Genomic DNA, 25,898 nt, shown 5'->3' with positions numbered 1-25,898 from the left:
GTACATAACTACATGCTATACTTTCACATGACTAGCAGTGCAGTGAGTCTGCTTGCACCAGTATCACCACAAACTTCAGTAAATGTGCCACAATGTTACAACAAGCTACCAGGTCACCAGGCAATAGAAATTTTTCGGCTCCATTATAATCTTAGGGGACCACCATCATATGCACAGCCCATTGTTGACCAAAAGATTGTTGTGTGGTGCATGACTGTACTGATATTCACACATACCTCTGAGGGTTCGCATCTGGTTCTGCTTGAGTACAGAGCTTAAATAGTGAGGTGATAAAGAACCACTGAAAACAAAAGAAAAGCAAATGTGCTTATAAAAATTTTTACTTCACTTTTTTTCCCCTAATTTTTGACAGGTTCTCTCTTACTCTGTTGCCCAGGCTGGAGTGCAGTGGCGTGATTTTAGCTCACTAAAGCCTTAACTTTCTGGGCTCAAGTGATCCTCCCACCTTAGCTGCCTGAGTAGCTGGGACCACGACCATGCACCACCATGTCTGGCTAATTTTTGTATTTTTTTGGGTAGAGAAAGGGTTTTACCATGTTGTGCAAGCTGTCTCAAACTCCTGGGCTCAAGGAGTCTACCTGCCTTGGCCTCCTAAAGTGCTGGGATTACAGGCGTGAGCCACTCGCACCCAACTATTTCACTTGTTACACAACTTAGTCACAAATACAGCTAATTTGTACCATAAAAAACAAACTATTACCTTGTTTTCTTTGCTAATACTACTCAATTTAGAAAGTCTGCCAAAGCAGAAAAGGCACAGGAGCCAAAATTAAATCACAACTATTTGGATGTTCTTAGGCAAAATAATTAATCTCTTAGTTTTTTCATCTGTAAAACAGGAATAATTAAATCTCCCACACAGGCTGTTGTGATAATTAAATAAGAATAATGCATTTAAAATGCCTGGAACAATAGATAATACATAATAGTTACTGTTTGGTTTTGTATTGGATGCTTAAGTTTGATATAATACTAATACAGGTATTACCACAGAAATAAAAGGATTTACCAAAACACATGGTTAAGGAACACTTGGTACTGACAGCAAACAGGTATGTTCCTGATTTTATTAATAAATATAAAATTAAACTTTCTATATTCATGGGAAGACATCAACAGTTCTTTTTTAAATCCAGGAATGAAAATATTTTTGGGAAAAACTACTTCTCTTCTTTGGAATTTATGATAGTATGAAAAAATCTATTTGTTAAAGAACTTAAAAGTTTATTTCCTATTCATAGTTTTACATATACTGTATCTCACTCTTTTCCTCAGACTTACAAGTTCTTATATGCAAGGCTACAAAAAAGCATGTCAGATGGAACTGTTATTTTGCCAAACAACATGAAGGGGAAAATGTTTCATTTTATATTAAGGGTTTAAAGTCAATGGTTATATATAACCCTTATGTTGTAGGTTTTATCTTTTTTTTTTTGAGACAGAGTCTCGTTCTGTTGCCCAGGCTGGAGTGCAGCAGCGCCATCTCGGCTCACTGCAACCTCTGCCTCCTGGGTTCAAGCCAATTCTCCTGCCTCAGCCTCCCGAGTAGCTGGGATTACAGGCACGTGCCACCATATCCAGCTGATTTTTGTATTTTTGGTAGAGACAGGGTTTCACCATGTTGGCCAGGCTGGTCTCAAACTCCCAATCTCAGATGATCCACTGGCCTCGGCCTACCAAAGTGCTGGGATTACAGGCTTGAGCCACCTCGCCCAACCACAGTTTTTATCTTGTTTTAAAGCCACAAGATCACTTTTAACATTTAAACTTATAATTAAGGCTAAAAGATAGAAACATGAGAGTGCAATATATCAAAGACAGCAAAATATATTTGTGATGGTTTAGAAAAAATGGTGCCAATTCTTTCATATAATCTTTTTTTTTTTTTTTGAGATGGGGTCTCAGTCTGTCACCCAGGCTGCAGTGCAGTGGCACCATCTTGGCTCACTGCAACCTCTGCCTCCCAGGCTTAAACGATCCTCCCACCTCACCCTCCTGAGTAGCTGGGACCACAGGTGTGCACTACCCATGCCCAGCTAATTTTTGTATTTTTGGTAGAGACAGGGTTTCGCCCTGTTGCCCAGGCTTAATCTTCAGTTAAAGAAAAAACCAACGCAGCTATGTAAAACACATAGGTGAACATCAATAGAACTTACCATTAGTTTCTAAATTATTATTTAGAATGCCTCATAATAACCAAAATTAATTAATAAAGATATCAATTTCCAAATGAGAATATAAAATCTGGTAACTTCTTTTCTAGGTTTCATTTCATAAAGATAAATCCTCAGTTATTCTTTTGATAATGATCCATCTAATCTACAAATATGGTAAAAAAGCTTAAAATCTCAGTGAGTGAATGTATTACTGATATTTCAGCTTTAGCCTTCCCAGCTATTTACTGTATTTCAGCTACAACCACTCCTCTGCAAGTTATCTAATGATACTTTAATAATTCAAATTAACCACTATATGAAATGTTGATGATTGCTGCAGCTGGGAGTTCATTATAACTTTTTCTCTACTTTTGTGCATATGCTTAAAAATTTCCATTTATCACTTTATTAAAATCTTTTAAATTTTAAAAAAAACAAGTTAGCCATTATAAACTACCCTTGAAGTAATTTAACCAAATCTGGGATTCTCAGTTCAAATGAAGGTAGATAATAAATTGTAGAAGACTCTAAAGTCTGCTTTAGAAAAGGAAACAAAATCAGATTTAAGAAGGTCAGGGTATTTTCAGATTTAACTTAAAATGAGGAAGCTAGATGATCAATAGGGGTTACTGGGATTGAAAACAAAGCCAAGGAAAATTATAAGCAAATACAGTACAATTATATTTACCAGAAACAATAAAACAAAGTTCAAAGCATTATTTTATTTGCCAAACATTTAAAATTTTAGACTTGAACATACTTTTCAAATATTTTATAAGTACTATGAAAAAAACCCCTAAAATAGAAAAGAAACCTACATATGTATATAAAATGTTATGACAAACTTAATCATCTTATTAAAAAATTTTAAATATATTTTTAATTTCCTTCATTTTTAGGTTAGCATTCGTATTGCAGACAATTAAAATGATCTGATCTGTTTGTAGCTGAAATTATATTACAACTTTCTTTAGGGTTTATTTATAACATATTCAGTACTGACTATATTTCCCAGAGTGTATGTTCTCAACTAACCAATTTCCTGTTTTCTAGAAACACAAATTAGACCATAAGGAAAACTAACTTAGGCTAATGTCTTATCCATAAAGACTTGTTAAAAAAAAAAAAAAGAAAGAAAAGAAACAACGGGTCAAGGATGGTGGCTCATGCCTGTAATCCCAGCACTTTGGGAGGCAGAGATGGGAGATCACTTGAGGTCAGGAGTTGGAGACCAGCCAGGTCAACATGGTGAAACCCCGTCTCTACTACAAAGACAAAGATTAGCTGGGAGTGGTGGTGCGTGCCTTTAGTCCCAGCTAATAGGGAGGCCAAGGCGGGAGGATCACCTGAACCTGGGAGACAGAGGTTGCAGTGAGCCGAGATCTCGCTACTGCACTCTAGCCTAGGTGACAGAGTAAGACTTGGTCTCACAAAACAACAAAAAGAAACAAAACCAAAAACTAAATAAAACATAAATACTTCTTTATACAATAAAAAAACAGAAACAAAATACCCTAGACCTTTAAGTTTCTCCGTCTCACACAATGAAATCCTATAAATCACCACTGACAGTTATATGGAAGATCCTTACTTTTGCGAAGATGCTGAAGAAAAAGGTTGCTTCTTCAGTGCCTGGATAAGATTGGGTTTATATTCCGGATCAACACACCATAAGGAACCTTTTCCATTAACCTAGAATAAAATGCACAAGAATAACTAGGAACTTTTATACATAAACAGTCAGTGTCTAAATGTTTTAAATAAACGTGCAGGGGGAAATAATCTCTAGTACCTTTTGAGTATGAAACTAAGGTTGAAGTGAGCTTGCTATGTGTGCACTGTAGCGACTAAAAGTCACCTTCCTCTGACTCACAAGATTAGTGAGGTTCAAATGTTATTAGTTTCTGGTTTTATATTATGCCTTTTTTACTTCAAAAACTCTTTCTTAAAATTTAAATTACCTTTACGACTACATTAACAATGATTTAGATAACAAAATTTACTTGTTTCCCATTCTCACACTCCTTTTTGCATGTATGAAATCTCCTATGATATAAGCTATTATGATTGCTATTAAGATTTAATGTGATGATCTCCAGAGTCCTTCCATTTCCCACAGTCTTTTTCAAGGTAATATTAGTCTATTACTGAGGCTCTTTTATCTCTGAATATTTTGTCATAATTTTTATAGCTGAATGGCAAAATGAAAGAACACTGTTACATAGGTTCAAAAACCGAGGTCCCTATCACTACTTATTGACTGGCTATGTGATATTGGGCAAATCATTTAATTTTTGAGACTCAGACTTCTCATTTACATTTTATCTGTAAAGTAAAACAACAATGCAGTCCACTTCACTGAATTGTAATGAGATTCAAATAAGAGGATTTATCCGCAAGAGACAGAGCTGCAAAATAGGTGAATATTAAGGGGCCATTCTGAAAGTGACATACGTAAGGGTTTGCAGCATGTTGGTTGAATAATGGTATATTCCTACTCCTTTACTTTCCACAGAGGAGGGAATTTTGGAAAAAAACCAACAATAAGAAAAAACCAATTAGTTTTGAAAAAAAGGCAAAAGTTAGATGGTAAAAAAACAAGGGATAAAATAAATTTAGGAGAGAATAAAACATTTTGCCTGTGGAAAGGTGTAGCAATTGAGTGTAAGGCAGTTTTTTACCATGCTGGCAATGTCTATAAACAGAAAAACCATGGCTGTCATACCACACTGTCATGAAGGAAGAGAAAAACCATGGCTGTCATACCACACTGTCATAAGGAAAGAAACACATCGGATTATCAGCAGAAACTTTTCTCTGGTGTTTAGCAGCAAGATATCACATTAACTATACTGAACAAGTATTTGATATTTTCTTTTTTTTCTTTTCAAGAAAAGACAAGTTTTACAAATGTATTTTTGGATTAAATGAAACTTAACTTAGCTATATGTTCAGTTACCTGGACCAAATGATAAATGTGTTTTGATGACAGGGAAAATGTTAGCACCAGGCCAGGTGTGGCTCACGTCTTTAATCCTAGCACTTTGGGAAGCCGGTGCAGATGATTGCTTGTGCTCAGGAGTTCAAGACCAGCATAAGCAACATAGCAAAACTCTGTCTCTACAAAAATAGAAAAATTTGCCTGGTGTGGTGGTGTGCGCCTACAGTCTCAGCTATTCAGGAGGCTGAGGCCAGCCTGGGTGACAGAGGGAAACAAGTGTCTTAAAAAAAAAAAAAGAATTAATTAGCACCTATAACACCTTTTGTTAGCACCTATAACACCTTTTGCCCCAAAGCCAATTCAGTTTCATATAGAAAAGATACGCATGCGTTACTTTTCATACAAGACCAAGACAATTATTTTAATAATGCTAGCCACGCTCTACCTTGGAATTCCTGAGATTACACTCCTAGAAATTGTTTAGTTCAAGTCCACTTTTCAAATTCTATTGCGAGGGGACTGCAAATTGTTTTGATCACAGTGGAGTTGCTATTTCCTTGAAACAGCAAATTGGAAAAACTGGTATTGAAAACGTGCAGTTTCAGGGCAGTTAAGTATCTTGAGTATGGTCTCAAGTAACAGTCTGGTTTATGTTACCATGGCAGCACTTCCTTTCACTGGGTCTGTTCATGAACTATCATGAACAAGAGATAAAACTCTGTATTTACTAATCTACATTTTAGAGTCCACAGCAAAAGAAACTTATTTTAACTAATTTTCCACTTAAAACCTTTGCTCCTATATTACTGAGCTTCGATGAGAGAATACAAATAATAAAAGTTTTAGAAGTACTGTTTAAAACTAAATTTGCCTTTAACAAAATGGTCTTCTGTGCAACGGAAACAGGAAATGAGCATTCTCTCATTTTATTATTTCGCATTTTAGAACTCTAAGACTTCTGAACTTAGTAGAGAACTGCTAAAGGTTTTGAAGAAATTTTGAATATACTAAAAGGTGAACTTTGAAAAGACTTAACAGAAGTTGTAAAGACTAGATTGGGAGAAGAGGCAACGTTCATTATATCTGTGTATTTTAATAGAGTTGCTCACCTTGTCTAATACCAAAAAGAAGGCAAAATGGCAAGGCCTAGACAAAATTATAAAGTGGTAATGATTTTCAGTGGCTTTTAGAACCTCTGAGTTAAAAATAATTAACTGATTAAAATTTTACCACACTAGGAAAAATTTTAATTCCATGTTTCCCAGCTAAAATTTCACAGTAATAATGTTTAAGTTGGGCTTTATAAAAATTTAGAAGAATACATACAAGACTTGGATGTTAACCTTTTTTTTTTTTTTTTTGAGACAGAGTCTTGCTCTGTCACTCAGGCTGGGGTGCAGTGGCGCGATCTCAGCTCACTGCAACCTCCGCCTCCCAGGTTCAGGCAATTCTCTTGCCTCAGCCTCCCATGTAGCTGGGATTACAGGTGTGCACCACCATGCCTGGCTAATTTTTGTATTTTTAGTACAGATGGGGTTTCACCATGTTGGCCAGGCTGATCTCGAACTCCTGACCTCAAGTGATCCACCTACCTCAGGCTCCCAAAGTGTTGGGATTACAGGTGTGAGCCACCACGACTGGCCAATTTTTATTTATTTTTTAAATTTGAGACAGAGTCTTGCTCTGTCATCCAGGCTGGATGCAGTGGCACGATCTTGGTTCACTGCAACCTCTGCCTTCAGGTTCAAGTGATTCTCGTGTCTCAGCCTCTCAGAGTGCTGGAATTACAGGTGTACGCGCCACTGTGCCCAGCCAGATGTTAACATTTAAAACATAAAGCCCCAACCAAAGCAAGCTGAACCAAAACAAAAGACAACCATATGTAACTTTAACAAATTTAAAATCCAGAGACCAATAAATACCAAACCAGGATTATTAGACTGTCTTTTCAGAAGGGTAAAAATGGTACTGATGATAGGGAGAAAAAAATCTAATCAGCAGCTGTATCAGCTGGCTGAGTATCATTACCACTTCATAGTTTGATCTAGACCTTGCCACTCTACCTTCGATTGGGATTATCATCTCTAGATAACAGCCATTCATCAGAAAAGTGTTGTCAAGCTTGCCAAATCCAATTCCAACATTTAATGCAACTAAGTATAATTTATTTGACTTCCACAGATTGGAAGAAAAATACTGTCATTCTGTCACTGACCCAAGAAACGTTTCACCAAAAAAAAAAAAAAAAAAATCCACATGTATTCCCAAATCTACTTGAATGTATCTCTTTCTGTCTAAAACTCAGACATTTAGGCAAAATAGTTAACTGATTTTTTTGAAGACGATTTACAAGTTCCTTCCCCCCAACCCTGACTTGTGGTGACAGCTTGCTAATTTTTATGCCAATATATTACCATTTCTATATTTATCCCTTTTTTAAAATTGTAAGATGATTTCTCTCCTTTTCTTTATCAAATTCTACCTATACTCTGGACTACATCCTTTCCCATTCTCTAGCTCTTACTTTCTTAATTTCTTCCTTTCTCTGAAAATTCAAAACACTCAGGTTAATTACATTAAAAATGTATACATTTAAAAATTATGGAAGCGACCAATTCCCTTTTGAGTACTAACACAAATCATACCAGTGGACATATGGTTTCGTAAATTTTACTAAAAATAATACCACTGTGAATATTTTCACACACATCTTCTTGTGTACAAGTATGAATGCTACTCTAGGGGAGAAATCAGAATATGATCTGCTAGATCAAAGGAGAGCCCATTTCTAATTCTAGTAACTACTGCCAGGGTGCCCTCAAGAATGGCCATATTAACATACTCCTATCAATGGTGTGAAAGTATCAATATTTACTCATGTCCCCATCTGATTTGATATTATCAAATATTTAAAATTTTTGAATTCTGATAAAAAAGCATTTTTTGTTCTTTTAATTTGTATGTCCCTTACACACATTACTAGTAAGATAAACATCTTTATGTTTATTGCCTATTTGTTTCCTCCCCTGTGAACTGCCTATTCATATACTTGCCCATTTTTCTATTAGATTTTCATTTTCTTATTGAATTATGAGTTTCTTCTATGTAATGGTATACTGTTGATAGTAAACATCGCTTCTCAACTCCACATTTAATGACATGATGTTGGTAGTTTGAAATTGGCCATGATGGAAATATTACACTATGGAAATCTGCAAAAGCTAAACAGCCCATCCCTAGACAGTTGTTAAAACATTTATCAGCACAGCACTTTTTTTTTTTTTGAGATGGAGTCTCACTTTATTGCCAGGCTGGAGTGCAGTGGCGTGGTCTTGGCTCACTGCAACCTCCGCCTCCTGGGTTCAAGCGATTCTCCTGCCTCAGTCTCCCAAGTAGCTGGGATTACAGGCACGTAGCACCACGCCCGGCTAATTTTTGTATTTTTAATACAGATGGGATTTCACCACGTTGGCCAGGCTGGACTTGACCTCCTGACCTTGTGATCCACCCGCCTCGGCCTCCAAAAGTGCTGGGATTACAGGCGTGAGCCACTGCGCCCAACCAGCGAGCACTTCTTATGTATTTTGAATCCTAATCCTTTGGCTGCTACTTTTTCAACAACTTAGCCAATCATTTTCAAGTGTTCTGCAATATTTGACACTCTTGGCTATTCACACTTAAGCTTAGCTTCCTTGGCTTCATTACACCATATTTTTCCTAGATTCTTCCACTCAGAAGCAATGCTGATAAATTCCAAACTTAGAGCTGTAATCTCGCCACATCACCTCTATCCCTGCCTATATTTCTAAGTACCTAGTAGATGGTTACCTTTTATGTACCATCATAAGTATAAACACAATAGTTCTAAAAGTATAAAAGAATTAAGTGACACAATTCAAGAACAAAATCACTAAGGAAATTCTAAATGCATAAACAATAGCAAACAATGACACTGGTAACTATAAGGGTAAATTTAAACAGAGACTATACAAAATAATTATGAAATACGTATAGTGTTTAAAAAAAAGGATAACAATACCAAAGCAATAGACGAAAACGAATAAAGGGGGGATCAATTTCAAAGAAGGCAAAGAGAATGAAGGATAGGGAGATGATTTTCACTGTAGCAGTGTTTATAACAAAAAATTAGAAACCAGCCAAGTGTGGTGGCTCATGCCTATAATCCCAGCACTTTGGGAGGCTGAGGTGGGCGGATCACAAGGTCAGGAGATCGAGACCATCCTGGCTAAAACAGGAAACCCTGTCTCTACTAAAAATACAAAAAATTAGCCGGGTGTGGTGGCGGGCACCTGTGGTCCCAGCTACTCGGGAGGCTGAGGCAGGAGAATGGCATGAACCTGGGAGGCAGAGCTGGCAGTGAGCCGAGAGTGCGCCACTGCACTCTAGCCTGGGCGACAGAGCGAGACTCTGTCTCAAAAAAAAAAAAAAATTAGAATCCTAAATGTTCATCCACATCACAATTAAAGAGAATTATGCATTAAGATGAAAAAAAAAGACGCTGAGCTTTTAAAAGGTTATTAAATAATACCACTCTCCCCTTTCTCTCTTTCTCTCTCTCACACACACACACACACACGTGACTATTCTACTAAGGTCTTGACCTCAGAGAGCTCTCATATCCTCCCTAGCAGGAGAAGCAAATCTATACATAACTGGGATATGTATATTATAAAGGTAACGAACAGAATGCTATAAAAACACAAAATGAGTACACAAAAGCAGGAAATGCTTGAGAGGTGACTTCTGAGCTGGGCTTTGAGGAAGTGTTATCTCCACTGACAGTGAATTACGAAAATGCAGTGTAGATAGAGGAACAAAATAAACAAGGACTATTTATAGTATACTGCAATAGCAAGTAGTCTTGTGGGGGCAGATCATGGAGTAGTGAAGAAAAAAAGCTGCAAAGACAGGCAGAGGCCAAACTGGGGAGGGTCTTGAAAACCATATTAACAAGTCTGGCTTTTATTTAGTATGTCATATTTACTAAAGTTTACTAGTTACAAAAACTGAAGTAAAAATGAGGCTCAGAGAGTCTGTCTTTACCAAGTCACACATCTATCTGGATCTAGGAACATAACCGAACCCAATCCTTCATGCCGACTCCTCAACTTATATAATAGTTCAATTCGATAAGAAATGAGGGGAAGACCTGAACTAAGGCCAATGTTATGGTAGAAACTAAAAAAAATGGCCAGAATCAGAAAGCAACTTGTAGGTATTTATAGGTGCTACTAGACACTGTTTTTTCTAGAGTCTAACCCCTGGCTTTGACATGCTTTGTAGACCAGGATCAATTAATACCACTTATCTCACTTTTTTGTTATAAAATAAGGAAGTTCATCAGGATAATACCTACAATTCTTTCAAATTTGACATTCAAATAACTTAGGCATTGCAAAGAACAGGCACCCAAGATGAGTCAGATTTCTAGCAGAGACCCAGATAGATCCTAGGAGAAGAGAGAGGAATAAAGTCCAATTTTGGACACACTGAATTTGAGATACCTCCAGATCTAATAATTAGTTGCAAATTCAGGTCTGGGCTTCAGGAGAAAGATCTAGAAGTCATTAGATTACAGATGACACATTAAGCCATGGGAATTAATGAGATTATTTAAGAAAACACTAAATCAACAAAAAAGACAAAATAGTGAACACTAAAGTTTAAATGGCAAGTGGTAGAAGAAAAAGATGGAGAGTCAGGCAAGTAAACAAAGAATTAAGCACAGTGTTACACAAATCAAAGAAAAGATGAATTCCCAGAGCTAATCATATCACATAACGCAGTTTTAGGTTAAATAAGAACAGAAAAGACGTCAGTGGATTTAGACATAAGGAGGGCAGTGATTATAAAGTGTTCAAATCCCACATCTTCACTGAAACTATCTTCGTTGCATGGTACCAGTAACTGTGATATTCCTTTGATAAATGAATTCAGATATTGTTTAAGATAATATATTGCTCTATCATTCACACTGTCACAAGTCAAATACAGGGAAACTCTATCATGCTCCTGGCTTGAAAACTCTCACTGGTTTGCTCTCAAAACTGGAGTCCAAACAATTTAGCATGATATTCACCACACTTCTATTCTGGATCACTCTGCTTTTCCACCCTGCTTTCATATATTCCTCACCTACAGAGAATATGCCTACTGCCCCAAACTCCCAGCAGAATATACCATTGCCCTTTGGCATATGTTACCCTTCTAAAACCTGTTCTTTTTTTCACAAAGCACGCTTCAAAGGCAAACTTTTCCATAAAAATTTCCCAAATCTTTTAGGTTAGGGGTCCCCGACCCCCCCAGGCTGCAGACTGGTACAGGTCTCTGGCGTCTTAGGAAACAGGTCGCAGGGCAGGAGGAGAGTGGAAGTTGAGAAGCATTACCACCTGAGCTCTGCCTCCTGTCAGATTCCGTGCATTAGATTCTCACAGGAGCTGGAACCCTATTGTGAACTGCACATGTGAGGGGATCTAGGTTGTGCGCTCCTTATGAGAATCTAATGCCTGATGATCTGAGGTCGAACAGTTTCATCCCAAAACCGTATCCTATGCCCCCACCTCAGGCTGCAGAAAAACTGTCTTCCACAAAACCAGTCCATACTGCCATAAAGTTTGGGGACCACTGTACTAGGTAATAATTAATCAACTCCTCTCTGACTTTGTTCATGTTACTATTATATTTCTTTCTATTTTGTATTATGATTAACTGTTTGCCTCCTTACTTTTTAAAACTGAAACTCCATGCCAGGAACCATCTCACCACTGCACTTCAGCCTGGGCAATAGAAGGTGACTCTGTCTTACAAAACAAAACAAAAAACACTGGATTCAACTTTGGCCGAGTACAGTGGCTCACACCTGTAATCCCAGCACTCTGGGAGGCTGAGACAGGGAATCACTTGAGCCCAGGAGTTCGAGACCAGCCTGGGCAACATGGCAAAACCCTGTCTTTACTAAAATTAGAAAAAATTACTTGGGCGTGGTGGTACACGCCTATAGTCCCAGCTACTCAGGAAATGGAGGTAAGAGGATTGCTTGAATCCCCGGAGGTTGCAGTGGGCCAAGACTGTGCCACTGCACTCCAGCCTTGATGACAAAGTGAGACTCTGTCTCAAAATAAAAAAATAAAATAAATTGTGACAGGGTCCATCCTGTGAGGTGAGATGTAACATATGAACGCTTACCTTTGGCAGAGTACAGAAATAGCAGTAGTAAAAAAATGTAAGAAAAAAAAAAACCATGCAAATTTTAATTCAAATTATTTAAGACCAAATGTGAGCTAGCATGACAGCTGAGAATCCCTGACATTCCAAGAAGGGTCTGCCTCCACTAGGCAAGGTCTTTTTCCACTGAACTCCATCTGGTGCTCCAGAGGAAGACTGCAGGCAGGCCAGGAAGCCTAAGAGAGAAACCCTTATGGATGAAGACAGATGTACAGAATCTGCCAAAGTTTAGGCAAAGATCATCCATGTTCTAGACCTTGAACAAGTACAAGGTGAAGATTAGGTAGTGTTGTAGGATAGACACAAATCTGCCTATATCCCAGATTCCTCTCTAATACAAAGCAAAAGCTGTCTGCCACTGAGGAAGAGGCAAAATCCTTCGCCCATTTTAGTCCCAGGCAAAGGATGGCTGTTGCTAAAAGAAAAATATAAAACCTAGCTATCCCCATATTTAATAAGGCAATGTGCCATGTGCCACTAGAAGAAAGGCAGAAAATCTGCTCATGCTCAAATCTGCTGATGATACAGAGAACTGCTGCCATTGGGAAAGGGAATGGTCACTCACTTTTGCCCAAGACCTCCCACTAATAATAGGCTGAGTTTCTCTACCATAATGGGAATGAGCAGGAAACTGGCTTGAACTCTAAAACAGCACTGTCTAAAAGGACTGTTTATGATGACAGAAATATCCTATAGCTGTTCAATATGCCAACCACTAGCCACATGTGAATAAATGGCTACTGAAGAATGCAACTCTAGACTTTATCTTTGCCTAAACCTTGGCAGTTTCTGTACATCTGTCTTCATCCATAAGGGTTTCTCTCTTACACCTCTGGGCCTGCCTGCAGTCCTCTGGAGCACTAGATGGAGGCCACTGGAAAAAGACCTAGCTAGTGGATGCAGACTCTTCTTCTGGGAATGTCAGGGATTCTAAGCTGTCATGATGGCTCACATTTGGTCTTTAATAATTTGATTTAAAATTTGGGTGTTTTTTTTTTATTACATTCTTTTACGACTGCCATTTCTGTGCTCTGCCAAAGGTAAGAGTTCATATATTACATCTCACCTCACAGGATGTAGCCTGTCACATTTTATTATTTTTATTTTTAATTATTTATTTTTTTGAGACAGAGCTTCACTCTTGTTGCCCAGGCTGGAGTGCAATGACACGATCTAGGTTCACCACAACCTCCGCCTCCCAGGTTCAAGCGATTCTCCTGCCTCAGCCTCCCCAGTAGGTGGGATTACAGGCATGCGCCACCACGCCTGGCTAATGTTTTGTATTTTTAGTAGAGATGGGGTTTCTCCACGTTGGGTCAGGCTGGTCTTGAATTCTCAGCCTCAGGTGATCCGCCCGTCTCAGCCTCCCAAAGTGCTGGGATTACAGGTGCGAGCCACCATGCCCAGATTATTTTTTTATTTTGAGAGAGTCTCACTTTGTCATCAAGGCTGCAGTGCAGTGGCACAATCTCGGCCCACTGCAATCTCCAGGGGTTCCAGCAATCCTCCTACCTCCATTTCCTGAGTAGCTGGGACTACAGGCGTGTACCACCACGCCCAGGTAATTTTTCTAATTTTAGTAGAGACAGGGTTTTGCCATGTTGCCCAGGCTGGTCTCGAACTCCTGGGCTCAAGTGATCCACCTGTTGCAGCCTCCCAAAGTGCTGGAATTACAGGTGTGAGCCACTGCACTTGGCCAAAGTTGAATCCAGTGTTTTTTGTTTTGTCTTGTGAGACAGAGTCTCCCTTTAATGCCCAGGCTGAAGTGCAGTGGTGAGATGGTCCTGGCATGAAACAGTTTACGTTTTGCTACTGAAGAATGCAGCTCTAGACTCTATACTGAGTAGATGGAGAGACTATCTGCTCCTCGGGGAGGCAGAGAAAGACTCACACCTGAAGCACAGGCATCCTGAGCCTGTTTAAGACTAATGCTGGAGAAGAACCAAGGATCCCACTCTGCCCCCTCCAAAAGCCTTGCTCCAAGTAACAAGCAATAGCAATCTAGTGCTGTAGGAAGGGCAACAGGGAGAACTATCTTACCTCTCTCCCACCCTCAAATGTGGCACAAGCTGGAAGATGAAGTTGTAGCAGTAATGCCGAGACAAAAAAATCATCTATTACTCCAGACCTTGCTTTTAAACACAAAGTATTGGCAGTCCATCTCTGTAAGAGTCTGAAGATTGTGGTGTACTGACGGTAATTACTGCAACCACAAACACTCAAAACTCTTCTCAATTACTAACTAGACTGACCAATACCTGTTCACACTAACAGCCTGACAGAAGTAGAGGCATGCCTATTTCTGGGTAGAAATATTATGTACTTCCATCCCTGCCATTCTTTTACAATGTCTGATATTCAATCCAAAATTATAAAACACATACAAAAACAAGAGATTAAAACAGTCAACAAAACCAGACCCAGAGACAGACCAGATATTGAAACTGACAGACATTATATAATAACTATAATTAATAGTAGAGATAAAATGGATCTAGTGGGGAATTTTATCAGAGACAGAAACTTTTTTAAAAGGAAAATGAAAACATTAGAAATTAAAAATGTGAAGAAGTCCTTCACTGGGGCTTATCAACAGAATGAACACAATGAACAAAAAGGGTGGACCTACAGAAAATCGATAAAACTATCCAAACTAAGAGAGAAAGAGTTGGGGAAGGGCAAAGCAATCAAGAGGTAAGACAACTAGCAAATGGTCTAATATATTTTTACTTGGAGTCCTAAAAGTAAGAGTGAGGCAAAAGAAATATTTGAAGAGATAATGAGCAAAAATTTCCTAAATTTAATGAAAGGCAATAAACCATATATTTAAGAACCACTGAGAAACCAAAGCGAGATAAAAATAAAGAACACCACAACTAGGCCCGTTATAATCAAACTGCTGAAAAGCAGTGATAAAGAGATAAAGAAAAAATATTGAAGACAGCAATTAAAAAAAGAAACATTACATACAGAGGAACAAAAATAGGAATGACAGCAGACTTCTCACCAGAAACTATGGGAGCCAGAAGACAACAAATCATCTTTAAAATACACAGAATAAAAAAATGTTAACCTAGAATTCTAAACTCACACACCACAAAAAAAGTTTAAAACAACCATTGCCAGCAAAACTGAATAATGAGAAATTTTAAATAAACTTCTCCAGGCAAAAGGAATTAATCTAGTAGGGCATCAGGCGCTGAGCAACCTTTTCTGTAAAGAGTCAGTTAAGTGAAATGGTGTAATATTATTTGAAGGTGGACCAATGATAAATTAAAGATGTATACTGAAAACCATATAGCAACCACTAAAATAAATAAATAAATAAATAATAAGCCAATAGTAGAGATAAAATTGAAGCATAAAACACACAAACACACACACACACAACACCTTGGCCGGACACAGTGGCTCAAACTTGTAATCCCAACACTTTGGGAGCTCAAGGTGGGTGGTGCTTGAGGTCAGGAGTTCCAAAACCCATCTGGGCAACATGCAAAACCCCATCTCTACTAAAAACACAAAAATTAGCTGCTCATGGTGGCACACACCTGTAGTCCCAGCTATTCTGGATGCTGAGGCACAAGAATCGCTGGAACCCAGGAGGTGGAAGTTGTAGTGAGCGGAGATTGCGCCACTGCACTTCAGGCTGGGCGACAGATGGAGACTGTCTCAAAAAAAAAACAAAACAAAACAAAAAAACACCAAAACCAAAACCCAAAATGAAGAATACCTCAACCCAAAAAAGGCAGGAAAAGTGGAAAAGAAAATCAAATAAATAGCAAGGTGATAGATTTAAACCCAACCATATCAATTTCATTAATTTAAATGGTCTATACTTTGATTATAAGGCAGAGATTATCATATTGAATAAAGAATCAAATACTGATAGTTATAGAACACTACAGAAACCAGAAACAAAGAGCTAAAATAATAAAAAGACTAATCTAGGTACCTATAGTAGACAAAACATAATTCTGCTAAATTTATATCAATATTTAAGAAATTTTAAAACATCTCAAGCAAAAATAAATGATGAACTAATATAATTCAGTTCAGCTGAAGTGATTCGACTTGACTACTTTTTGTCTCCCCGGTTTGCAGATATTTTAAGGGCTCCATGTTAATTAGTTCCCCCACCACTCAAATACAATTCATAAACACTGACCTTGCCATGGCTTCTTTCCACTTTCTGAAAACATTTATTCAGGGACAGATTATGTCGAACAGAATTCTTCCAGCCTGTTGGTGCAGTAGCAAAATATGGAAAATGGTCCAGAATCCAGCTATAAATTTCTTTGACAGGCAAACATTTATTTGGAGAGTGCTCAATAGCCATATAAATGAGAAGACTAAAGGAGTATGGGGGCTTTGAAGTTGCTGATTTTTTTTCTGCGTTCTGGTAGCAAGCTGGTCCAAAGGATGGCACATCATCTCCCTCTATGTCATACAATGGACTAACAATTGGAAGACCCTCACTTCCGAGGCTGAAGTTTGTTAGAAGATTAGTACTTTCATGAAGCCAGTTCAAGTTTGTGAGCTCATCATCTGCTGACTCACTGTCCACTAGAGTGGCCTTTGGCCTGGCAGCATCAACAGCTTCAGGCAAGCTTCCCATTTTGTAAATCTGGCTTAATCCTGCAATCTTTTCAGCTCCTGGGGTTTCAGCTCTCTTATCTGGAGTCATTCCAATTACTGGACCCATTTACTCTTATAGTTCTGCAACAAAGGAAACAATTATCAATGTAATACTTTAGATTCTTAAACTCTGGGAAAAAGAAAATACATATGTAAATATCCCCAAATCAGAGAAATTTTGCTATCAATTATCCCACATAATATTTAAGCATCACATTTGTATAATGAAGATACTACTGGTTATAATACAAGGAAAATAACTTATATTAGTTGAAATGGCTATAAATAAAGTGCAGCTTTATAGGACCAGGTGTATGGGTGATAGTAACACAATTAAATAATGCATTTTAAATACTTAGTACTTAAGTACCTAGCCCACACTAATCGCCTAATAGGAAGTGGCTGTTAATACTTAAAAAAGTATAAATACTTAAGAAGGCTATTTATTTGAATTATAAGACTTCATATGTATCTTAAAAATCTATGATTTTACAAATAGTTGAATCCTGAAAATAATACATTTGAAATATTATTTAAGCAATATTTTAAAATAAACCCTTTCCTCAAATCTCAAATATTTACTATAAAAGGAACTATGTATACTATTTTACAGCATATCATACTAAAAGAGGTAACATTTTATTTCATTATTTATTTTCATTGACAAATAATACTTACACAGATGGGGTACAATGTGATATTATGATACATGTATATATTGTGAAATGATTAGATCAGGCTAATTAATATATCCATCACCTCACATACTTATTTCTCTTTGTGGTGAGAACATTTTAAATGTTCTTTTAGGAATTTTGAAATATACATTATTATTAACTATAGTCACCATGCTATGCAATAGGTCACTAGAACTTACTTCTCTTGTGTAACCATAACTTTGTAATCTTTGACTAACATTTCCCCCTTCCCTACACCCTCCTCCTACCCCCACCACCCATATCTGGTTACCAACCATTCTATTCTATATTTCTGAAAGTCTAACAAGATAACATTTCTTATTCACTAAATTTATTATTAGCTAAATTAAATTCACTATAAGTTTATCATTTCTTTTTAAAATTCCAGTACTTTTAAACTCTGCATTCTATATCATCTCAAGTACTGACATTTTAAGGCTGACATTCTCTTAGTAAGGTCTGAACTGTCCCTGTACTTTCAAGGAGAGCAAAAAATAGCTGTTACTATTCTTTTTTCATTTCTATTTTCTCAAATGATTTTTGTTTTGCATTTTAAACACCGTTCTATTCAAAAACTTTATCATGAGAGAATAACAGACCAGAGAAGAAAGCAATAGGCTAATGTGCTATTTAATTAATTTTCAATGGCTCACAAAGATAACTCATTTCTAAATTCAGTGAAAAACCAACTATTATCCTATTCCACCCACTTATGCTTGTGTAACTGAAATAATTGGGGGGAGGGGGTACCTCCAGAGTTTTATTTTGCTTAGAACATAGATGGCAGGTTACTTCAAGAATTCTGAAAACCGGCTAATTTTATTTTATTTCTGTTTTTTATGTCAGTTATGTAAAAGAGAAAACTGGTTAATTTTAGATGTAGAACAGTTTATCTGAATTCTGGGAGCTACCACCAGAAGTAGTTAGCCTCAGAGCACTCCATTAGCAACAGCCTTAGATAATACTTTAGCGCCCAGGCATTTTGCTAAATAATTTACATATGATGTCTCAATTAACTGTCAATTAAACCCTATAAGGTAGGCAGTATTATTAATTCAACTTTATTGATGAGGAAAATTAATCAGAGAGGTTAAGCATAAGTGGAACTGTCAGAATTTAAATCCAGGCAGACTGACTCCAGAAACAAAATTCTAACCACAATATGTGCTGGCAACAGTATGTACACAACACCTATGAGCACCAATGACTCAAATCCTATTCATTTTAAATCTTAACAGCATTCTTTCCATATCCAGTTCTTATCTCTCTCCTGTGCACCCATAACTTGAAACATCACAACACTGTAAAAAGAAAAAGATCAAACGATAACAGATTTGGCTTCTGTTTCAATCTCTTATGAAAACCACATACATAAGCATTCACATATATGAGCACACAATGTATTCAGAACTGATATCCTGTACTATGTAAGTGATCAAATTATTCATTTTATCACCAAAGTCTCTCTATTCATAGACTTAAAAACATGATGAATGAGAATTGGTTGAATAGTGTCTTGTTTCCTTAAAAAACAAACAAACAAAAAAACCCCACTCTTTAGTGTACCCAGTGTTCAATTAAAGAAGGGAGTGATTAATTTCTAACGTTTCACTTTTGCCTTGTCACTTAAATCTCCATTTATCTGTCATTACATCTAAAAATTAGAAAGTACCAAACAGCAGTGGCTAACATTTGCTGAGATTTTACTACATTACAGATTCTATGTCATAGGCTTTAAAATGCATCATCTCTACTTACTCTGAACTACTCCTTAGTTCAATATACGTCCTTCCTTTCCAACTGTGAATTCCATGAGGAGTAAGTCTTTTTTTTTTTTTTTTTAAGAGACAGGGTCTCACTCCGTCACCCAGGTTGTAGTATAGTAGCGGTATCATGGCTCACTGTAACCTCCACCTCCTAGGTTCAAGCGATCCTGCTATGCCAGCCTCCCAAGTAGCTGGGACTACAGGTGCACACCACCATGCCCAGCTAATTTTTAAATTTTTTATAGAAACAAAGTCTTGCTATGGTTGCCCAGGCTGGTCTCAAACAACTGGCCTAAGCAATCCTCCCGCCTCAGCTTCCCAAAGTGTTGGGATTACAGGCATGACCCACCATGCCCAGCTGGGATAACAGTCTTTTACTTTTGTATTCCTAATGAATCTTATCAAAATGTTGAGTATGAGTAGACACTCAGATCATAATTATTTCAGACAGAAATGAACTCATAATACAAATTGTATGTCTATTTTATAAAATGCTGCACTAACTGCCTTTAAGAGTTCATTTATTTTGGAAATGAATGCTTAATGGTAGGAAACATCCTAAGTGGTAACAATAAAAAAAACTGAAATTCATTGTTAAGAATAAGGAAATGGAAATGAAGTAAGCCATTTCCCTAAGGTACTAAAGCTAATAAAAGCAGAGCCAAAATTATAAACAAGGCTAAGTTCAATATTCAAATTTCTGGCCATTAGAGTCACTCTCAACCGCTCAAGTAACTTGCATTTTTAGCAATACTACTTAAAACAGAAATAGTGCGTTTTATTAATGTAACATACTCAAAAAATCAGTTTCTTGATAACTATTGACTAAATTTTCTCATAAGTAATTTAAATGGTTCCAAGTATGTTATTCCTCTGAATTACAAGTTTATAGTAAAATTTCATTACTTTAAGATGTAAAGAAATAGTATGGCAACAAATATGCCAAAGAGTTACAGAGTGTTAATCCAAGCAAAGTTTAAAAAACCAAGTACTGACATTATTAAAAACCAAGTACTGACATCATCTTAGTAAGGTTTGAACTGTCATTGTGTTTGCAAGAAGGAAAAAAAGCTGTTTCTAAACTATCCTTTGGAGCACTATCCATTTAGATGAGATCAGACATGTTCAGGGTGCTACGACTGTAGACAGAGCACTACCCACTTAGAATACTAAGTCCACCACAATGGATAAATAGGCAAATGATCTTTTCTCACACATTAAATACAAATAGCAAACAAATACATAAATTAAAAAATTATATAAAAAACTTATTTTAAAAAATATAAACAATTTCGGGCAAGGACCTAGGGCCATTTTGGAAAGCTAACTGGAAATGTGTATCAAGAATTATTAAAAATTTCATTCTTTGAACCAACAATTCCAAATGTGTCACTTTCGTGAAATAATCTTATGTAGGGAAAAAGATACTCCCTTCGTAGCCCACGATGTGTGGAGGGACACACAGATATACATCCAAAAATTATTAAAGATAATGGAAAACTATAAACAACTTACGTTTTCTATAACAGAGAAATGGTAAGGTAAAGCCCATCTATTCAATCTAATATTTAGTAGCCATTAAAAATGACTGACTTGAAGAATGTGAATAAATTAAAACTGGTGAAAAGTAAAAAATACATACAAAAAAGAAAACAGTGGTTTATATTACTAACAGTAATCTTTGTCTTTGTTGTTCTGTTTTCCAGTTTTTCTTTAATGTGTTTATTATAGCTTAAAATTAAAACAATAAGCTCAAGGGAGAAAAGGCTGTGCTACATTATTTTAGTTGTAGTATTTTCATTTCACACACAAAATCAAATCTTAAAAGGTCATGGACTTATCAGAGAGCTCAAGTCAAAAACAGAAGCCACCTCTTGTATTCTTAGTACAGCCTGTTCTGTTACAAACCTTACATAATATGAATTAGCCCATTGGTAAATAAAGGAACGATTTTAGTACAACGTAAGTCATATTGGTTTGTACATGATTCTTCTCAGCCTATGTTTTTGTACTACCAAATAACAGCTGAACCCAAAATAGGCTAACACAGTGGAAAGCAGCAAGCTGCTGAAAAGACAGTATGGTACACAATTCTCATTCAACCCATGTTCTTCCTCTTGGCACAGTTTGGCCACATGCTCTTTCTTGCAAGTGTTTAATGAGCTCTTCTTTCCAAATCTTTATGCATTTTACCCTGGCCTCCTAACCCTGTAGCTTCAACCCTTCCTCGCACAGTGTTCATCTTCTTTTAAAAATCTTAAACTGACCATATTACTTATTTGTGACAAATTTCATATATGTTTTAACATACTCTAGTATTCTCATTAAGATTTTTTTGTTAGTATTCTGGATACAAAGCTGCATATTTTTCACTTTTGAGTGAGTTGGCCCATCAGCTGAGCACAATTTTAGTGTTTTCAGGAATATATAAATATGCATTATTACTACAAAAAGATCTGTATATTTCACAATAAAATCAAGAAAACTTTCAATTTTATTTATTTTAAAAATTATAGTATTATGAGAAACTGCATCTTAAAATGAAATGAAACCATTCACTAGCAGAGCATTAATAATACGCATGGTCAATTTGTTTCATAAAGCCAAATGCATAAACAGAAGGAAACCTGGGCTTGTAACGTAACATTTTATTACTCCTTTAAGAACAGTATTTCTACGAACCATATAAAATTGTGGTACATAACAAATATTACTTTTAAAAAAGCCAAAATAATATGATGTGGGATTTAAAAAATATATTCTAATTTTTAGGAGTGTAACTAGCTTAATCCAAGTAATTAATACAACCACTAATAAACAAATTTCTAAAGCCAAGACACTGCTATCCAAAAAAGTAGATAAATGGACTATACACTTTAGCAAAGTACAAACTTGTGTTAAGGCTCCCATCTTCTACATTCTAAAAAAGAGAAAGAATTATTCACAAGGAGATTTTTAAAAGTGGAGAGTTAAAGCTTTGTGCAGTGGCAGTATCGCAGCCAACGAGGTTTATCTGAGCACAATTATTGCTAACTGGAAACTTTCCCCAATACCCCACTGCAATTACTTGCAATATAGTCAGCACTGGCAATTTTTGATAGTCTCTATGGAGACATAAACAAACAAATAAAATACGAAAAATAAATAAAAATAAAAGTGGAGAGTTCAAACCAACCCAGTACAATCACTCTGGAACCCATCTAGAGCTTGATTGTGTGCCTGCCATGGCGGTATCTTGAGAAGAAGGCTTGGGAGTTAAATGTACTATGGCAGTATCTTGAGAAGGCAGCTTGGGATTTAAATGTACTATTTTTTTTTCCCACAGTTGTGGAGCTCATGCATCTCCGAAGGTGTCTAACAGAGATCTGCACATCTGCATATTATGTTCAATGTTATAGTGATACCCTACTCTAGGATAAGAAAAATAAAATTACATATTGGAATTCTCCGATTATTTCCCAAAAGGTCATAGAAGAGCATTTTTGCTTAGGTCGGTATTAACATCGGTAAGAGAGAAATGCTTCAGAGACTACATAAGAAAAGGGAAACAAAGCCACAGAATTTTCAGCATTATCTAAAACACAATATGCTGCATTACAGAGAATTAGATGTGTCACAGTGATAGCCTTTTTTGCCCAAAATAACTAAGAAACCTACTAAACACAAAACGTTGGTTTAACCAAACAGAATTTTGACTTATTTTTCTACACTTTTAACTGATTATATTAAAGACTGAGTTAACAAAAGGTTTTTTCTTTATATTTTTCCAGATGTTAGAATCCTTAAACATTATCTAGCCTTCCACATTTAAACATCATATAAAATAAAATTACATGGAAGACATTCCGAGATTTGTTTTTTCTCTCATCAAATTAACATTATTGCAGCAGTAATTCATTTTTAGAGAGACTAGTATTCCATTTTATGAATATTCAATAATTTCTTGTACTCTTAAGGAACACTTAATTGTTTATGTTTGGGACTATCACAAGTACTATTGTTATAGAAGTTTTTGTTCATATCACCTGGAATACAAGTGCCAAAAATTCCTCGAGTATACATCTAAAAGTTGAACATATGTCAAGAAGCAGAATTATTTGGTCACAGAATAGTCTTCAACTTTAATTGATGACCAACTGCTTACCAAAAAAATGCTGATCGGTTACCACTAACCAGAAATGTATATACCAAATGCTTCATGTACTTGCCAAAATTGTTTTTTGCCAAGCTGATGACTACTGTATTAGTCCATTCTTAAGCTGCTAGAGGGACATATCCGAGACTGAGTAATTTATAATGGAAAGAGGTTTAATTGGCTCACAGTTCTGCATAGCTGGAGAGGCCTCAGGAAACTTACAATCATGGCGGAAGGGGAAGCAAAAACATCCTTCTTCAAATGGTGGCAGGAAGGAGAAGTGCTGAGCAAACTGGGGAAAAGCCCCTTGTAAAACCACCAGATCTCGTGAGAACTCACTATCACAAGAACAGCTTGAAGGGACCACCCCCATGATCTAATCAGCTACCACAAGGTCCCTCCTCAACATGTGGGGATTACAATTCGGATTACAATTAAAGATGAGATCTGGGTGGGGACTCAAAGCCAGACCATATCAACTATGAAACTCTATCTCCTTGTAGTTTTAATTTGCATTTCCCAGATTAGTAACAGGGTGGAACACCTTTTCATTCATTTATATCTGTATATGGATATATAGAATATGAATATATAGATATATATGAACATACAGCTATGAATATATATATATCTATATACCATTTGGGTTTCCTCTTCCATAAAGCATCTATTGAAGCCTTGTGCCTATTTTTCTATGGGTTTTCTTAATGATTTGTAATGTTTGGATACTAATACTTACATGTGATGCAAATATCTTTCCCCAGTAGATGACTTGTCTTTTCAATCTCTTTATTAGTTGCCTTTTAATAAGAAACTTCTTTACTTTCATATGGTGGAATTTATTAACCCTTTTCTTTATGGTCTGCAGTTTGTTTTATAGTTTTGCCTCCTCAACTCACCAAAAATGTATACACGTATTTTTTATCCAATTTCATCTTTCACATATAAACATAAAATTGTTCCAGCACCATTTATTAAAAACTTCAGGCCGAGCATGGTGGCTCATGCCTGTAATCCCAGCACTTTGGGAGGCCAAGGCGGGTGGATCATGAGGTCAGGAGATCGACACCATCCTGGCTAGAACGGTGAAATATCCTCTCTCTACTAAAAATACAAAAAATTAGCCGGGCGTGGTGGCGGGCCCCTATGGTCTCAGCAGCTTGGGAGGCTGAGGAAGGAGAATGGCGTGAACCCAGGAGACGGAGCTTGCAGTGAGCCGAGATCGAGCCGCTGCACTCCAGCCCCCGCAACAGAGCAAGATTCTGAGATTCCGTCCAAAAAAAAAAAAAAAAAATTCATTCTTCCTGTTAGAAGAACCAATCCACCATTAGTCCTTAGCGTCCCTGCACACTCTCATCTGTTAAGAATGCAAGGCCTTTTATCTGGGCCATTTCTCAGTTTTTGTCTGCTGCAAGCAAACCTGAGGTATGATTTAACATCTCCTACTAAAGAACAGGCCAACTTCCAACATCTCTTTTCTCATCGATGAGATACTGAGAAAAAAATTTTTTTTAATTTCCATGTGATTAAAAAAGGTTTTTTTTGCTTACCTATTTCTAACCTAACTGAGTTGGTATTACAATAGTGTACAAGGTATCAATTCTCTAAAATTTGTTGAAACTTGTTTCATGGCCCAGTACATGATTAATGTTCATAATGATTCACTTGATGTTTCTATGATGCGTGGATGAAATATATGTCCATTGGATGAAGCTTGTTAATCGCACTGTTTAAATTTTCTATATTCCTACTAATATTTTTTTGGGATCTGCTTTCTACATCAAATACTTAGGCAGATATATTATAATCTCCTGCTATACTGGTAAAATTTTTCAATTTTTTCCTTGTACATCTGTTAACTTTTTGCTTCATTTTGTGGCTATGGTTATTAATTGCATGTAACTTTAAAACATATATATTCCTACCTAATTAGCCACTTCCCATTATGCATCAATTCTTTTTGTCTTTAAGTCTATTTGAAATGATGTACTAGCTTTCTTCCCATTAATATTAGCCAGGCAGCAACCTAAATGTCCATCAACAAAAGGAATGGATGTGGTACGTATACACAATGGAGTACTATTCAGCCATGAAAAAGAATGAGATCAGGCGAGGGGTGGTGGCTCACGCCTGTAATCCCAGCACTTTGGGAGGCAGAGGTGGGCGGGTCATTTGAGGTCAGCAGTTCAAAATCAGCCTGGCCAACATGGTGAAACCCCATATGCACCAAAAAAAAAAAAAAAAAAAAACCCACAAAAATTAGTGGGGCATGGTGGTGTGTGCCTGTGGTCACAGCTA

At 36.7% G+C, this 25,898-nt stretch overlaps 1 protein-coding gene across 5 annotated transcripts in view; it reads right to left on the bottom strand.

Annotated features, from left to right (window-relative positions):
• Positions 1 to 25,898, bottom strand: part of FOXN2 (forkhead box N2) — a 69,951-nt gene that overhangs the window by 20,197 nt on the left and 23,856 nt on the right. For all 5 annotated transcript variants that reach the window (XM_017868840.1, XM_017868838.1, XM_017868837.1 and 2 more), the window contains 3 exons: positions 16,532 to 17,082; positions 3,769 to 3,869; positions 237 to 301 (listed from right to left, as the gene is read on the bottom strand). In XM_017868840.1, coding sequence (XP_017724329.1) covers positions 237 to 301; positions 3,769 to 3,869; positions 16,532 to 17,068 — 703 coding nt within the window. In that variant the 5' untranslated portion in view covers positions 17,069 to 17,082. The remainder of the gene's footprint in view (positions 1 to 236; positions 302 to 3,768; positions 3,870 to 16,531; positions 17,083 to 25,898) is intronic.

Source organism: Rhinopithecus bieti, unplaced genomic scaffold (genome assembly GCF_001698545.2).
Source record: "Rhinopithecus bieti isolate Rb0 unplaced genomic scaffold, ASM169854v2 scaffold_4758, whole genome shotgun sequence".
Taxonomy (NCBI): Eukaryota; Metazoa; Chordata; class Mammalia; order Primates; family Cercopithecidae; genus Rhinopithecus; species Rhinopithecus bieti.
This window is presented reverse-complemented; position numbering and strand designations above follow the sequence as displayed.